General features: G+C 39.3%; 1 protein-coding gene across 1 annotated transcript; it reads left to right on the top strand.

Moving 5' to 3' along the window:
• The first annotated feature begins 6,599 nt into the window (after window positions 1-6,599).
• LOC138348859 (uncharacterized) lies at window positions 6,600-7,280 on the top strand. The gene is made up of 2 exons (XM_069298451.1): window positions 6,600-7,010; window positions 7,230-7,280. The coding sequence occupies exons 1-2, from the start codon at window positions 6,600-6,602 to the stop codon at window positions 7,278-7,280; spliced, it is 462 nt and encodes a 153-aa protein (XP_069154552.1).
• Window positions 7,281-17,946: the final 10,666 nt, after the last annotated feature.

Here is a 17,946-nt window from a genome sequence, read left to right as displayed (position 1 = left end):
TCTCCAAGAAATTAAACCACAAAGACAGGGTGAACAACTTTGTGGCACTACTAGGAGAGTCAGTTAGTAGTTCTTGGGATAGATTTACTCATTCTTGAGAAGTGTTCCAAATCACCGTATAGATGATTAGTCACTGAAGGAATACTTCTATCGGTGACAAGATTATAACAATAAAGCGGTGTTGGACACTATAGCAGGTGGATCTTATGGAGAATGCCCTTATGCTGAGATTGCAGAAAAACTAGAGAAAATCTCCAGAAACAACAAAGGTTGGAGTATTAGGAAGTTTGATACAGGGAGAAACACCTTCGTAGTGCAGTCCACTCACAACCCAGCCACAGATGAGATTCAGGAAGAAATGGCTCAGATGAGAACTGAGCTTGGGTTGGTACTAAAACATGTCACCGGGGGTGAAGAAAAGATTAATGCAGTCAACTACTTGGCTAAACCACCACCTCCAAATGATGAGTGTTTTTATGAGGATGATTCCTATGCAGTAAATGAACAGATGGGGGATTTCCGACCAAGTGCCCAAGGCTCTAATCAGGAGAATTGGCGCTAAGGTCAAGGGAACAATTGTCGGAACTATGGTAACTACAATCGTGAGGGTCATTATGTCAGAGATGGAAAGTACAATCGCGACAACAACTTCAACAGGGGTAACTATGGTAATAGAAACGACAGAAATTGACCCTATGTTCCTGCTCAAAATCGTGAAGTTACTCCTAGGGAATGTGGAGGTAGTATGTCGCGAGTTGAGGATATGTTGCATAAAATGATGAGGAGGTTCGATGCTAGTGATGAGCACAATAAAGAGTTGAGGAATGATTTAGCGGGTATTGGGCAAAAAGTTGATACACATGCAATATCCATTAAGCAACTTGAGTTACAATTGGCCAAATTATCTGCAACTATGAACACACGTCAACCGGGCACTCTTCCTAGCAACACTGTCCAAAATGCGAATATTGATGAACATTGTATGGCAATTACTACTCGCGGTGGCAAGCAAACCATTGACCCACCTATGCCATCTAATGAGAATAGGGTGACAAAAGATACTGATAAAGTGGTAAATGTTGATGCTGATTTAGAGGATAACATTGCAAAAGATGCTGAAGTGCCTTAAAAGGTAACTCCTATGCCTAGGCCACAACCCCCATTTCCTCAAAGATTAGTGAAAAAGACCGAGGATGGCAAATATCGGCGTTTTATAACAATGTTGAAGCAGCTGTCTATCAATGTCCCTTTGGTAGAAGCTTTAGAACAAATGCCCGGTTACGCAAAGTTTATGAATAATCTGGTCACAAAGAAAAGATCGGTTACTTTTGAGGATGATGATAGAATGCAGCATTGTAGTGCTATTGCTACAAGATCTCTGGTCCAAAAGAAAGAAGATCCGGGTGCGTTTACTATTCCTTGTACAATCGGGCTATTACAGTTTGCGAAAGCATTATGCTATCTGGGGGCAAGCATAAATCTCATGCCTCTCTCGATTTACAAGAAGTTGGGTTTGGGTGACCCAAAGCCCACTGCGATGCGGCTACTGATGGCTGATCGAACAGTAAAATGGCCCATCGGGATACTTCATGATGTGCTAGTACAAGTGGAGTCATTCATCTTTTTGGCTGATTTTGTTATTCTTGATTGTGAGGTTGATTTTGAAGTGCCTATTATCCTTGGGAGTCCATTCCTAGCTACGGGAAGAGCCTTAGTAGACATGGAAAAGGGGCAGATGAAATTTAGGTTGAACAATGAGGAAGTGACCTTTAATATTTGTAGGTCCATGAGGCAGAGTGGTGAGCTCCAATCGGTATCTGCTATATCCTACAACATGGGTAAGACATCTGAGACACAAATAGATAATGTCTAGGTGTCGAAGCACTAGCAGCAGTGATAATGAACTTTGATAGCGATTGCATTGAAGAATATGAGTCATTAGTCGTGGCTCTTGACCGAGGTGATGTTCGTTTTAATGCGAAGAAATTTGAGCTTGATATGAAAAATCGCGAGTCCCCACCCGCGAAACCATCGATCGAGGAGGCTCAAAAAGTTGAAGTAAAAGCTCTCCCACCTCATCTTAGGTATGAATTCTTAGGAAATGGTGACACTTTACCGGTAATCATTGCATCAGACCTTGATGAACAACAGGTTCAGAGTTTGGTGAAGGTACTAAAAATGTTCAAAAGAGCTGTAGGGTGGACCATCGCGGACATTATTGGGATCCCTCCTGGTATTTGCTCTCATAAAATCCAACTCATGCCTGATCATAAGTCGAGTATTGAGCACCAGAGAAGCTTGAATCCTCTTATTCAAGAGATTGTCAAGAAGGATATCATCAAGTTGTTGGATGCCGGAGTAATCTATCCAATCGCCGATAGTAGTTGGGTATGCCCGGTTCAGTGTGTACCTAAGAAAGGGGGAATGACTGTGGTCTCCAACGAAAAGAATGAACTTGTTCCAATGAGACCGGTTACTGGATGGAGGGTGTGTATGGATTACTTTAAACTGAACTCATGGACTGAAAAAGACCATTTTCCTATACCCTTCATGGATCAGATGTTGGATAGACTTGCCGGAAAAGGGTGGTATTGTTTCTTGATGGGTATTCGGGGTATAATAAGATTTCTATTGCACCAGATGATCAAGAGAAAACCACTTTCACTTGTCCATATGGGACCTTTGCGTTCAGAAGAATGCCGTTTGGGTTGTGCAATGCACCCGCAACCTTTCAGAGATGTATGATGTCAATATTTTCTAAAATGGTGGAGGATACTATAGAAGTTTATATGGATGATTTTTCTATGGTTGGTGATTCATTCGAGCGGTGTTTGACCAATTTATCTGAGGTTCTTAAGAGATGTGAAGACTGCAATTTGGTACTAAACTAGGAAAAGTGTCATTTCATGGTGAAAGAGGGTATTGTGTTGGGTCATCGCATTTCAGAAAAGGTCATGGAGGTTGATCGAGCTAAAGTTGAGGTAATAGAGAGACTTCACCCGCCGATCTCTGTGAAAGGTGTGAGAAGCTTTCTTGGGCATGCAGATTTTTACTGGAGATTCATCAAAGACTTTTCAAAGATTGCACTCCCATGGTGCAAATTGCTGGAGAAAGAATGTAAATTTTGTTTTGATGAATCCTATCTTAAAGCATTCGGTGAGCTAAAAGAAATGTTAGTGTCTGCGCCTATCATTATTTCTCCGGATTGGAACAGTCCATTTGAGGTAATGTGCGATGCTAGTCGGGTGGCTCTTGGTTTAGTATTGGGACACAGAAGAAACAAAATCCTTTACCCAATTTACTATGCTAGTAAAGCCCTAAATGAAGCTCAGAAGAACTACACAGTGACTGAGTAAGAAGTCCTTGCAGTAGTCTTTGCTTTTGAGAAATTTCGCTCCTATTTGCTAGGTACTAGAGTTATAGTGCATACTGACCATTCAGCTTTGAGATAGTTGATGGCGAAGAAGGATGCGAAAACTAGGCTGATTCGTTGGGTATTACTGCTGCAAGAATTTGACTTTGAAGTGCTAGATAGAAAAGGAACTGAAAATCAAGTTGCTGATCACTTGTCTCGTCTAGAGGATGAAGCTATGAGAGAATTATGGGATAAGACTGACATTGATGATACTTTCCCCGATGAATATATATTGGCTTATAATTATGGGATAAGACTGACATTGATGATACTTTCCCCGATGAACATATATTGGCTGCTTCACAAGACTTGATTCCATGGTTCGCAAATTTTGCAAACTATCTGGCTAGTGATATTGTTCCATCAGACTTGTCCTTCCATCAAAGGAAAACGTTCATGTATGATGTGAAGAAGTTCTTTTGGGATGAACCATACTTGTATAGGAGTTGTGCCGACGGGCTTATTCGGCGTTGTGTGCCAGAATGTGAAATGTTGAGTGTGTTGGAGGCATGCCATTCTTCACCTATTGGCGGACATCATAGTGGTATCCGAACGGCTCACAAGATATTACAATGTGGTTACTATTCTCCAACACTTTATCAAGATGCTCATGGGTTTGCTAAGGCATGTGTCAAATGTCAACGAGATGGTGGTATTTCATGAAAGCAAGAGCTCCCTCTAAACCCCATTCTTGTGATTGAGTAATTTGATGTTTGGGGTATTGACTTTATGGGCCCTTTCGTGAGTTCCAATGGAATGAAGTACATTCTAGTAGCAGTCCATTATGTTTCTAAATTGGTCGAAGCCATAGCCCTCGCAAACAATGAAGGGAAGAGTGTCACTGCATTCTTGAAAAAGAATATATTCTATCGTTTTGGCATCCCAAGGGCCATTATTAGTAATGGGGGCTCCCACTTCTACAATAGATTGTTCAAGGGGTTAATTTAGAAATACGGGGTTGGCCATAATGTGGCCACTCCTTACCACCCTCAAACTAGTGGGCAAGTTGAATTGTCGAATCGGGAAATAAAACAGATATTGTCAAAAACAGTGAATGCTAGTAGACCGGATTGGTCAAGGAGGCTTGATGATGCTCTTTGAGCCTACCGGACAGCATATAAGACTCCCATAGGTATGTCTCCATACAAACTTGTATATGGGAAAGCTTGTCATATTCTGGTTGAGTAAGAGCATAAAGCCATGTGGGCTATGAAGAAGTTAAAAATGGATTGGAGTGAAGCTGCAGAGCAACGGTTAAATGTGTTGAATGAACTCGATGAATTACTCCTAAAACCCTATGAAAGCTCAGCACTATACAAAGAAAAGATGAAGAAGTACCATGACAACAAAATTGAAAAGCAAGAATTTATAGTCAGGGATTTGGTGCTTTTATTCAATTCCAGGTTGCGCTTATTTCCGGGCAAGCTCAATTCCAAATGGACTGGTCCTTACATTGTTATGCAACTATTCCCTCATGGAGCAGTTGAGTTGGAAACTAAGGAGGGTGTGCTGTTCAAGGTGAATGGACATCGCATAAAAATCTATTTCGGGCATGCTGAATCAGCAAATGAAGTGATAGAGGCATACCATCTTGATGAAGTCTGAGTAATCGAGTGTCCCCAGTCGTGCCGCGACATTAAATCAGGCGCTTGTTGGGAGGCAACCCAATACTTATCATCTTTTTAGTAATGGTAGAATTTTTTCTACTAATAGGTTTTAAATTTGCAGGCACATCACCAGGAAATTCTGCAGAAAATTACTCTGCAGCAGTCACTGACGAACATATCGACGAACAGTTGCGCCTACGACAGACCGTCGTATGCATCCGTTGTACCAGGTACGTTTTCCTTTCATTATGAAATTGGGGCACACACGACGGAACCAACGACGTGTCATCACAACTGTGACGGACCGTTGTCAAGAAACTATCGCGTGACTAATGAAGTACACCTGACCCGACCCGGCTGGACCCTTTTAAAAATTTTGACCGTTTAAACTCCCCACCCCTCCATATTTCACCCCATTACTCTCTTATTTCTGCCATTACTCTCTCTTTTCAACTTCCCCATTCCCTCCCACCATCATTGCCCTCTCACGATTCTCCAAAGCCCTAAAGTGTTATCTACTAGCGCAAACTGCTGCTGTGAGTGTCTACCTTGCCACCGAGTACTTTTGCATCTGTTTTTCTCCATTTCTAAGATATGTTTCTCTAATTTATACTCATTTATCTTGCATTTTTGTTACTAGTTAGCATTAAGCTTAGTTTCTCATAGTATTTTGTTTACTTTATACGATTCTGCCTGACCTAGGTTACAAATGCTCGAAATTACCATGTTTACCATGCTAGACATTGGTGCTTTTGCATTGCTAGTTTCCCAGGTAGTTGGGGTAGACACATTTAGGTCCAAAACACTGAAAGGTTGATGTGGGTTCATCGGGGTTTCTTAGGGTACCTTTAGTTCTTGTCTCGGTCATTCAGCACGAGACCTCAATGACGGACTGTCGTAGCCACGATGGACCGTCGTTGGGTCTGTTTCACAATCCCTAGCACCCCTGTCCTACTGGACACATGTGACGGATTTTCGTCCTCGCGACGGTCCGTCCTGCATAACCGTCAAGCTAGACAGAGACCCTGGTTCTAGGGATCTCTCTTTTTTTTCCCAGTGTCCTTCAACGGGCACATGTGACGGACCGTCATACCCACGACGGTCCGTCCTGCATGACCGTCATAACGGTTAGAGACCCCTCTCCTATGGGTCTCCATTTTTTTTCAAGTGTCCTTCAACGGACACATGTGACGGACCGTCATACCCACGCCAGTCCGTCCTGCATGACCGTCATAGCATTTAGAGACCTCTCTCCTAAGGGTCTTCATATTTTTTACAAGTGTCCTACAACGGACATCTACAACGGACCATTGTAACTATGACGGTCCATCCTGCACACACCGTAATTCTAGTCAGAGACTCTCCTTCAGGGTTCTCTATTTATAAAGTGTCCAAGTACAACACGACAAACCTCACGACGGTCCGTCACCGTCCCGACGATCCGTCACCAGACCCGTCGTGTGTCACTGTTTATATAGCAATTACATATTATTTTCACTGTTTTATTTCGAATGGTTTCGCTTGTCTTGTTTGCCACTACTCATACTAATAGTGATCCTTTGCAGGTAATACCTACTATGGCACCCAAGCAAGACCGCACCTTGATCATCGGCTCTGATGATGAGCAGGACCCTGAATATGTGCCACCAAGCACTTCTGCACCTTCCCGTGCTGCACGTGCTTCCAGAGCCACACCCATGACGGTGGCGTCCGACGTAGTCACTGCCTCCTCATGTGATGAGGAGCTCACACTGACCGGCACACCCTCTGGGTCAGCCACAAATGAGAAAGGAGCGTCTAGCTCCTTAGAAGTATCATGGTCCAAGGAAGCATCAGGCTCTGCTGAGGATCCCGCACCCGCCACTGCTGCAGCGCCGGCCTCGTCTGATGAATCTGACAGTTCAGCCTCTACATCCGGTGCACTAGCTCACGTCCCCACCCCAGCCTCTGACCAGCCAAACCGGTGGTGTGTCGACGGCCAGTTTCAAGTTTACTCCAACGCCAAGTTCCTGACTGATAAATGAGTAATGACTCGGACACTCACCTTGGAGTGGCGGGTACTTACAGTGAGTCTCCCAACGATGCCGCAGATCCACAACCTCTTCACCAGGCATCGCTTAGAGTGGACAGCACGTCCATTGGGACGATACAGCGAGGAAATGGTCCGAGAGTTCTACGCATCCTACGTAGCGACTCTCTGATCACAGATCGATAGGCGGGCTGCTCCAGCTAAACAGGCCCCACTGGAGAAGGTTTGAGTCCGGGGCGTGCAGGTTGACATTTCCCTGCCAGCCATCCACCGGTTTCTATACAGCGAGAGTGCATATGCTACTCAGACCCCCGTCACTGCCGAGTTTTACTACCGTTGGCAGATAGTAAAGGATGGACAGTTCTTGCGCGAGCCAACACTGAGAGAGACCACTAAGAGGTGGATGGCCCTGCACGTGTCAGTAGATGGAGAGGGTGCCGAGTGGGTCACGGTGCCGAAAGGGGCCATCAAGAAGGCCAACCTCATGTTCATAGCAATGTTTTTGTGGCTGCTCGTCACTGCCTTTCCCCCAATGCTGCTGATAACATCGTTACCTGGGATCGAGCAGTGTTGATGGCGGCGATGATAGACGAATTAGAGGTAGACTTCGCATGGCTTCTCCAGGGAGTCATGCACGAGAGGGCATTCATGGTCACTACTACCTACCCCTTCCCGTGTATGATCTTTTCCCTTTGCAGGTCCGCAGGTGTGCCCATATGGCACGTAGATCAGCTGAAGACCCCACAGGGCATGGTTGACGTCAGCCTCAACAGAGAAGAGGCCAATGAGTTGGCTCTACGCAGAAGGCCTCGTCCAGAGCTGCCCCCACTTGCTGATGATCTTGCGGATACGATAGACCAGGCCCGCACAGCTACACAGGCGTCCACTGACACTACCTCGGTCGAGTCTATCCCGGGTAGTAGCACAGCCCCGAGCTCCTCTCGCACAGCCCCTCTACCGGTACTGGTCCCGCTTGCTAGGGTCCTAAAACTAGAGGCAGAAATTGCCAGTCTTCTGCATCAAATCCAGCCGTGGATGCAGAAGTCGATTACTGAGTCTGTAGCGCGTTTAGAGAGGAAGATGCAGCAGTTTACAGAGCGAAAGATTGCTGAGGTCAACTAGCGCCTGGACGCCTTTGAGTTGAGAGTGTTAGCCTGACCAGACCCTCCGGTGGATGTGTCGACTCTTCAGGCTGCAGTCGATAGTCGTCGTGCAGACATCGACACGATCCTAGAGGCGAGGTGCCGGAGTCTGACGCCCCTTCTGTCGAGCCTGCTGAGGACACCGTGCTGGCAGGCCTGTTTACTACTTAAGAAATGCCACCACCTCCCCCTCGAAAGAGTGCCAAGAGGCATAGGGATCGAGCAGAGGATGAGGCGCGAGCAAGGAAGAAGGAGCACCGAGAGATGGAGGCTGCGAGGAGAGCCTCACTTTCTGAGGATGACGCGCACCAGATCATAGCATCACAGTTAGCGGCTGGAGCGTCTAGCTCCCGCAATGTAGAGACAGCAGGAGGCACTACTGATGGAGCGGGTGTTGCTGAGGACACCACTGAGGGTGTCCAGATTGCAGAGGACGTGGGTTCCGGGGACCCGGACCCACCATCTTGCTGATCGACGGTGCTTTGCGCTACAGGTTTGCTTCACCTACCACTCTAATATTTAGATTTTTTTTATGCATTGGGGACAATTGCATGCTTTTTTGTTGGGGGTGGGTAAATGGAAAGTGAGTGTAGGGTGATGTCTGAGTAGCCCAACTCACTATCCTCTTTTGGGGTTTTCTTTCCTGTGTTCTTTTTCCCCAAAAGACTGATTACTTTTTCTTTTGAACCGGCATGTTTATATCTTTTGTACATAGTTTAACTCTGAAGCATGATGGCTAAAATGATGTCCTGAGAAAATTGGAAAATGTTGCATGACTAGGCATAGTAACTGATAATTGTATGGCTCTAAGCATGAAATGGAATTACACCATTGCATTACCCTAAGTCTTCAATTCGAACTAGGTATCTAATAATGTGGTATAGTGATGAGATGTGAAGTGAGTGTGAGGAAATTTGAATAGTCCACTATTGGTACTGAGCTAGAACTTGCCTGGTTAGTCCTGCTAGAAGCAAGCTGTAACAGACAATTAGGAAAGGATCATAGGCCCTTATTCAAGATTGCCCATTTCTAGCCTAAATAAAAGAAACGAAATGAAAGTTATCCATCTTTGATGCAAATAATTTGAGCATATAAATTAGACCTTTCTTTTTCACCCCAACTGATCTTTTTTGGGAACAATTTGTTGGCCCTGGTCCCTCCTTTGACATGTACACCTGGTGTGAAATAGAGGAAGATAAGTACATTCAAACAGAGGAAGGTGGTATTTCACTTTTATTTCTTATGACAGGTCATCCATTTGGAAGTGAGAATATAAGGAAAGGCAATATTTTTAACATGGATTAGCATGAGTTGTTTGAAGCACATCGATATACTTTGTTCAATACAGGAGATGAACAAGTAGAGGCATTTATCAAGTAATATAAAATACTCGTTTGTTTTTAAACTTCATTTAGATGTTTTGATAATGTATTTAAATTTTTATTTCATTTATAAATACAGATTGATTAAATTACATTACATGCTTACAGAAAACATAAGAGCTTAACTGATAATCTTACTAGAGGCAATGCATGGGTAAAAGCACAGGTCCATAGTAGAGAATTTGGTAATTGGTTTCGTGAAAAAGTTAAAAATATTGAACTGTCCAATCATTTAAAATGGATAGCTAAAGGGCCTAACTTTGTAGCAAAAAGATATACTACATATTTCGTTAATGGATATCGATTTCATACGAAGACACGGGATGCCCCTTGTAAAACTCAGAATAGTGGAGTGACTTTGTCAGCCACAACGGATAGTTTTGCTAGTGCTAGGGACCAAAATCCTGTTGATGGAATGGTTTTCTATTACGGAATAATTCAGGATATCATTGAGATTGATTATTGGGGTTGCTTTAATGTTGTACTTTTTAATTGTTATTGGTTTCATAATGAAGTCGATGAATATGGATTGACTCGGGTATATTTCAACCAAAAATGTAGTACAAATGATCCTTTTGTACTAGCATCTCAAGTGCATCAAGTTTTTTATGTGGAAGACCCGGTTGAGAAAAATATTCATTATGCAAGAAACAAAGTCCCTGTGGATTTGTATGATTTGGAGGAAGATAATTGTCCTAATATTGAAGAAACATTTTTGAGAGAGCCAATTATGATATTGGTTCATCAGAAAGATTACTTGATGTAGATGTTAGATGGTCTAGAGAAGATCTTCCTGTTGATATCATCGATTCTCCATCCATTGCAAAACATTCACAAGATGAAGCTATGGAAACAAGGGATGACTTTGATGATACTGATTGGAATTGGATGGAAGTTGATGATTGACAAAGGATCTTGTGGACTTGTTCGAATACATTATGTTTTTTTTCCTATAGTAAGTAACGAATATCATTTGAGTTGCATCATATAGATTATGAATGTTGAGTGAACTTTATTTGCTATCTCTTCTTTTTATTTCTATATATTTTCTTTCATGTTATCGTTATATTACTACAACTTTTGGATTATTAGTTTTGATAAGTCGTTTTTCTCTCTTATTGATCATTTTCATTCTTTTTCTTTTTGCAGTTTCTTTGAGCAATTTCAATATATTAGTGGACCAGCAAATCTGTAGGTTCTTATCTCTTTATTAATGTCCAACACTCCAGGTTCGTATCTCGTTTTTATGATCCTTTGAAAACTTCTTCGCTATATCTCTCTTTGAGTACTTAATGTACATTCTATGAATGTTATTGAGTGCGGACAATTTCATTGTGGATAGTAACAAACATACTGTGTGTGATTGTGGACTGTAACATACTTGCTGCTCTTATAATTCCACCAATTGGCTTCCTAAAAACACTCTAAATCTTGTATGTGATTGTGGACAGTAACAGACCTACGGGAAGTGATTCAGCTCTTTGTAATATCTTAGTGATTGATTTGGGTAAGTATCGTAGGTGTACACTGCCATACATTTTAACTTTTTAATTTGTTCTATTTTCACACAGGTGAGAATAGTCATAGTTATGAGTCAATAAGAAACTTCAAAAAGAACCAAAAAAAGCCAAAAAGAAGACATTTGCTAAGCCGGGATCGTTATCATTCTTGGCAAATAAGAAATGACGGTTATTGACAACAAATGAAATTATTAAAGAAATAGAGTGCGAGAAAGGACATCAGCTCAAATTAATTGGAGGACAACAATCAGTAGCACCACAATCTGAAGCAAAAAGACAATATGCCGAGGAGTTTCCTTTTGAAAATCAACCTGTCGAGGAGCTGTGTATTGTGCACCCTGTCGAGGAGCTGCCTCTTAAGCAGCCTGTCGAGGAGCTGCCTCTTGATCACCATGGAAAAGATGTTCCTTTCGAGGATCAAGTGCAAATGAATTATGTCACTCCTCAAACAAATGATCAACCTGAAGAACAAGGTAACATATATGATTACAAACCTATTAAATGTATTCATAATTTTTAATTATATTTCTTTTATTTTCTTATAGCTGGAGATGTTTCCAGTCCAAATAAAAGAGGTCGAACGCAAAAGCATGATGTTCATGCCCGAAAAGAACGTAAGTTGATCATACTGAATAGTCAAAATCAACCTGTTCGTCCTATGGATGATGTTGTCATAGAGCTAAGTAGCTTCCTCAGAACATTGGCTACAAATGCAACTCTTTGCCCATTTGATATATTTGATTGGAGGAGCATGGACACTAAAAAGGATTTGTGGGATTATACCAAGGTTTGTAGTTTACAATAATAAATTATTTGTAAAAGTATTTTACTTCTATTGGCTAATTGAATGACACAAAATTATAGGGGAAATATATTATTCCTAAAGCTGCGTACCATTTGGCTATGGTAACAATTCGAGATGCTTGGAAAAGACATAGAAGTGATTTGAAGCTTAATTATTATGATCCATATGAAAATAATGCAGTTCGAATGGAAAAAAAGCCTGGTCATATTCCAGAATGTCAATTTAGAAAGCTACTCAAATATTGGAATTCTGAAAAATTCAAGATAAAAATGTAGTTCAGGATATCAATTTTTTTAATAAGTAGAATTTGTATTATAGCTCCTGATTTTTGCTCCCTTCCCAGCTTTTTCCCACCTAGTTACCTCCAACACTTCAAAGCTTTTAGAAAAAATAGAACCTCCCTTCCCAGCTTCTATGCTTCCTCCTGACTCTTCTTTCTCATAGGTGTCTTTTTAATCAGCAAGTGGATCATTATAATGCCCAAACATAAATCAATTAGATCAACATTTTGGCCTGCATCTGTAATTTAGACCTTACTAGAAAGACCCATAAGGAGCAGCAAGTGTAACCATCTCCACTAAAGTTTGAGAAATGTCAATGTCAATTGCAATGAAATATGATTCATTTCTATTTGTAATTCATACCTTTAGCATTATTATGGTTTGTATATTAACCAGTCTGCATAACCTTCTCTCTGACTTCTGCAAAAGTAAATCAAAACATATAGTAACCATCTGAATAGTATTAGTACTAAAGCATATGGATAAAGTGCCTGCTATGACATAATTGTCCATAGTGTGATATCGGTGTTGCTGACATAATAGTATTGATTCTGCTTTACCTGAGGCTTGGTTGTACTTTGGTGTCTAATGTAGTGTAATAATAGTATATATTCTTCTTTATTTTTTCTTTTACTCTCTTCTCTATTGTAATATTTTGCAGCTTAATTTATTGTGATAGTCACATGCGTTTTACAAGACACCTTAACACTATATAATGACTAATATTGACATATTGTTATAAAGGAAAAATGGACTGTTATAAAGGAAAGACAGACTAATATTGACCTCGTCTAGTACACTATATACACTAATATACCTTCGATTAACATTAATGATTCATTTCTTTGCAGAAAATATCTCAAACAAAGGCAAAGAATCGAAAAAAACTGATGAATCCACACACTGCCGGCAAAAAGAGTTTCACTTTAGTTCATAATAAGCTGGTAAATTCTCTGATATATTATTCTTTGATGAAATTTTCTTTTGGATCTCTTCCAATGTGAGTTTAGTTTTTATATATATTTCAATTCGACTAGGAGAAAAATAAGGAGACAGTATCATCTAAGGATCTCTTTATGGTTACAAGAACAAGAAAACCTGGGCGATCGTACAAGGCCTCAAATGAAGATACTACTAGTAAAATTGTATGTGCCTGTCTATTTTAATTTTTTTTGTTGAGATCAATTATTTATTTCATAAGATTGTATTTTTTGGATATACTTTGGTGGGCTAAAATTGAGCAAATTGAAAAACAAATAATCATAAATGGTGAGTATGTTGATGCATTTTCAAGCGTCATGGGTCCTGAACATTCGGGACCTCAAAGACTATATGACGCAGGAGTTACAAAGACTACTTTGAAAAAAAAAGTTTGCAATTAGGAATAAACTTTAGGTGCAACAAGTGATGGAATGCAGCAAATGCAAGAGCGGATGCAGAAAATGGAGAAACAAATGGAGGAACAAAAGAAAATTGTGCGACAAAAAGTTATTGCAGATGATATTGCACAACTTAAGCATGCGGGATTAATTGATCATAACATATTGGCAGCATTGTCGACTCCTTCACCAAGAGAATCTACTTCTGTTCAAGGGGCTAAACAAGGTTGGTGTCACTAATTCTATGTTTTGGTTGGTATTTGTTGTTGCTACTTGCTATAGGATTAGAATGTAATACTATGCTATTGATCTAACTAAAATGGGGAAAAGATAGGCAGAGGATTAGTAAATGCCTTATTTATGAGTTTAATGTCTGAGTTGCTGCTTGTTCTCTTATAGTTTAATGTCTAAGTTGCTGCTTCTAGTCTGGTTCATGAGTTTTCTAGTGCTGCTTGTAGCCTAGTAGAGGACTAGTTGTTATATTCATGATTTTTTTGATACTTGCTGCATGTAGTCTAGTTTCTTCATGTTTCTTGTTTATGTTAATTAAACATGTCTCTTGTAGCATGATAGTGTTGTTTCTAATGCTTGTAGTCTAGACTCTTGTGTCTGTTGCTGGTCTAACTTATTTTTGCAGCTGCTCTCTTTTTTCTGCTGCTGGTCTATCTTGTTTCTGCAGCTGCTCTCTTGTTTCTGCTGCTGGTCTATCTTGTTTCTGCAGCTGCTCTCTTGTTTCTACTGCTGGTTTCTTGTAGCATTATACATAGAGTTGAATCCCAGCTTCACGATTATGTTTAGTTGAGCCAATGTAGTAGATAATTACTGCATGTAGTCTTGTCTCTTGTTTCTGCTGTTGCTTGTAGAAGTTTGAATGGGCGCAGCTAGCAGTTGAATGTTATTGGCATGTACTTGATTTCCAAGTTTTAGGGTTGAACAATTCTAAAAGCTAATTCCTGTTGTAACTTCATGTATACTTGTTAATTTCCAAGATTTAAGGTTTCCAAAATTATTTATATTTTTTCTAATTGTATGTAGGTGACGAAATCGAAGAAGGCAATGAAAGCAATAGTGAAGACTTGACATTGGAGCTAAAGTATATATTGATGTAAACTTTATTGATGATCTTGAAATCATAAATATTTGAAGATTTAAATTTCTATGGCATCTGTTTCACCTTTTTTGAATGCTAAAAAATGATTTGTATATTTTGCTTTAATTGATAATAGAATCACGGATCTTGAATTCTAATTAAGGTAATGAACATTTATTCAAGTTAATGTTTTATGTGTATTTTTATGTTATTAAATTTATTCTCATGAACGATTTAGTATATAGCAGGTATATATACCTTAATAATATTGCATTAAAATTCTTGCAAATAGCCGGTAATTACCGTTGAAATAGGCATTAAGCAACAGTTCTACAATTTTTTAATAATGTTGCAATATCCCTATAACAACCGTCGCAATTAAGTGAAAGGGTGTGTTGAATCGAAAAAAAACTGTAGCCATAGACTTAACAGAACTGATGCATAAACCTCTATTACGACGGTTAAAAATTGTATCAATACGTACATAACCGTTGGCAATTAATTCAAATGATAATCGTGGCAATAGGTCAACGTATGGATACGGTTATATGAACTGTCGCACATAACCGTAGAAACAGCTCTATTGCTACGTGATCTGTTGTAGCGGTTGCTGTAACCGTAGCCTTAGACCTATCGCTACGGTAGTAACGTCAATTGCAACGATAAGTGAACAGTGGCATCAGACAAAATTTCTAGTAGTGTGTAAACATTTTGTACCCAATTTATATATTGAGATGGGATATCCTCGTTTGTAGAGAGCAAGTTACTTAGAAGAAATATCCTTATCGCTTAACTATGCACCCGCATAGGTGTAGATATTGTAGAACCCATGCAAATGCTAAAGAATAAGACCCTACCTTAGACAAGTATGGATCCCACATTTAGTAAGGGTAGTACCGGGATTCCATGTGAAGCTCTCATGGTCAATGTCGGTTAAAGCTAGCCCCCAAAAATGTATGCAAATGTTTTAACTAATTCTTCTTAAGAGTGTATTACTTAAGGTATGTGGTTTAATGGAAAGCTACTTATCCATTGCACAAATAGACATTTGAAGTGAGTCTTGGTGTGTCCTTATATGAAATTTATGAGTGGGTCATTATATGATGTAAATGAATGTGATGTAAATGAATGTAATGTTACATTGTGTCTTATGTTAATGAATAATGTTTAAGTTATGTCATATATGATAAATTTATGAATGATAATTGTGGTGTGCTTAATCGATGGAAATCCTAGAGGAGCACTAGGTGGGAGTAGTAGTTTGGGATGTGACTCTCACATTGACCTTTGTGTAATTGGCAAGTACTATTGGAGAAGGGATATATGTCATGTTTTTAACCCATGAATTTTCCTTTAGTGTTTTTAGTATTCAATGTTTACTTTCTAAATGAAGTAAGTATGCTTATCCTTGGTAGTCTTAAGCATCAGTGGGGTGTGTAATGAAGAGATTGTACGGGCGATCTCTTCATGTCTTACCTAAGCGAGTCTTAGTATGACTTGGGATATGAATATTTATTTTCTAAGTGGGTTTACTATAAATATGTCAACACATGAGAATTATGGAAGTTCAACCTTATTTTATAAATGATGGTCTATATGATGTATGAAAGATTGGTTTATGAACGTTTTATCAGAATAGCATGACTTGTATGTTTCAACTAAATTGTCCTTTTTTGCATGATTTTCTATGATACCATACTTAATACAAATTTTATACTAACACGATACTCTTCGATGCTTGGAATACACAAGGCTCACTTCCTCAACCCATATTTCAAAAATTTATCATGAAATGAACCCCACGACGCGCAACAACTTCCAAGTCAATTTTTTGTATTTTGACTTTATAAAAAGACCCGTATAAGTGAGGGTTCTTTTGGGTAATTTAATTGGTAAATATATAAGGTATTAGGGTCATTATTAGGTAAATTTTAACAGTCCTTTTAAGTCTCAAAAGTTGAAAGTAAAAATCACTCTCTCTCTCTCTCTTTACCAAAATTCTCTCTTCCTCCAAAACCTCCATTGAAAACCAGAAAGCTCAAAGAAGAAGATTAAGCCTTCAAGTTTCCAACCCAGCTTCGTGGATTTATCATCTCTAATGTGTGGTTTCTTTAACTCTTTGGATTTATTTCCCCAAGATGTCCGTCCAAAAGATGATTTCTAAATCCCCCAAATTTAGGTTTTTCTTGTACGCATGGGTATTCTTTGAAAAATGAAATTATGAATAAGTTGTTGTTAATTGTGATGAATTATGGTTTTCTAAGTATATATTGATGGTTAATTGATGATTTTTTGTGAGATTTACCTATACCCATATCCTTCCCCTAGTTTGATGAAAATCTTGAATTGATATGGTGAATTGTGAAAATTAAGAATTTGTAGATTGACTACATTGTTGTTCATTATGTAACTACTTCTTGAATTTAACTCATTTATGTAATTGGTTATGTATTCTTGGTAATGGAAGCATGAAGTTTCTTGTATGTGACAAAGCGTAATTGTTTTTTTTCTTCTTGGATTCAATTGTGAATTATTAGTTACTTAGACAGTAATGCTCCTATGCCTAATGTGTGGTTGTGGTGTTGATGATAGAAATTCCTCATCCTTAACTGTAAGGCATTGAATTAGACACGAATTATGTATGGATGATATGATATGAATATTATATGATTGAAAGTAGTTTCGCATGATTATAATAAAGTGTTAAGTGAAAGGTTTACTCACTTTGATGTGGTTTCTAAGGCTAAAGGGTACTGCTCACTTATGAACCCCCTAGAAGTGAGGGAGAACAGTCAGATCGTGGCAAGGCGTACTTCACCCTCTGGCGTTTCATACCAGCCCTTTAATTATTGGTCATTATATAAAACATGGAAAGTGGTGTGGAATTTTAAAAATTTCAAGACATTTAATAAGAAGCTAGTCTTTCATAACTATTTAGAGAATCTCATCTTTAAAGGCCAACTTAAAGACAAGGGATGATATCTTAGGGACACATCTGTTTAAAATAAAATAGAAATACATAATAAGTCTTAAAATAAGAAAATATGAAAAAGAATATGCCCTCGAATATATGAGTACATTGAGAGGCGCTTTCCCAAGCTTGACCTTCAAACCTTCAAAAGTTTCCAACTTATTCTTATTGATTATAGAGAAGTATGGCCTTACTAAAGAAAATGTACTAAGTATGCCATATGAAAAATCATTTAAAAAGGGATATGTTATAAAAAAAATAATCTCTCATACAAAAGTAATGATAAAATTCATGAATTTGATAGAAAAATTAAATAAGAACCATC

Source organism: Solanum lycopersicum, chromosome 5, assembly GCF_036512215.1.
Source record: "Solanum lycopersicum chromosome 5, SLM_r2.1".
Classification (NCBI taxonomy): domain Eukaryota; kingdom Viridiplantae; phylum Streptophyta; class Magnoliopsida; order Solanales; family Solanaceae; genus Solanum; species Solanum lycopersicum.
Note: the sequence above shows the minus strand (reverse complement) of the source record. Positions and strands in the feature narration are given on the sequence as shown.

Bases quoted from the DNA above. Each gene is read 5' to 3' on its own strand.
- LOC138348859 (XM_069298451.1), top strand. From the start codon at position 6,600: ATGGCACCCAAGCAAGACCGCACCTTGATCATCGGCTCTGATGATGAG. The intron at 7,011-7,229 runs GTTTACTCCAAC...CTCTGATCACAG, and splicing joins GTGTCGACGGCCAGTTTCAA to ATCGATAGGCGGGCTGCTCC.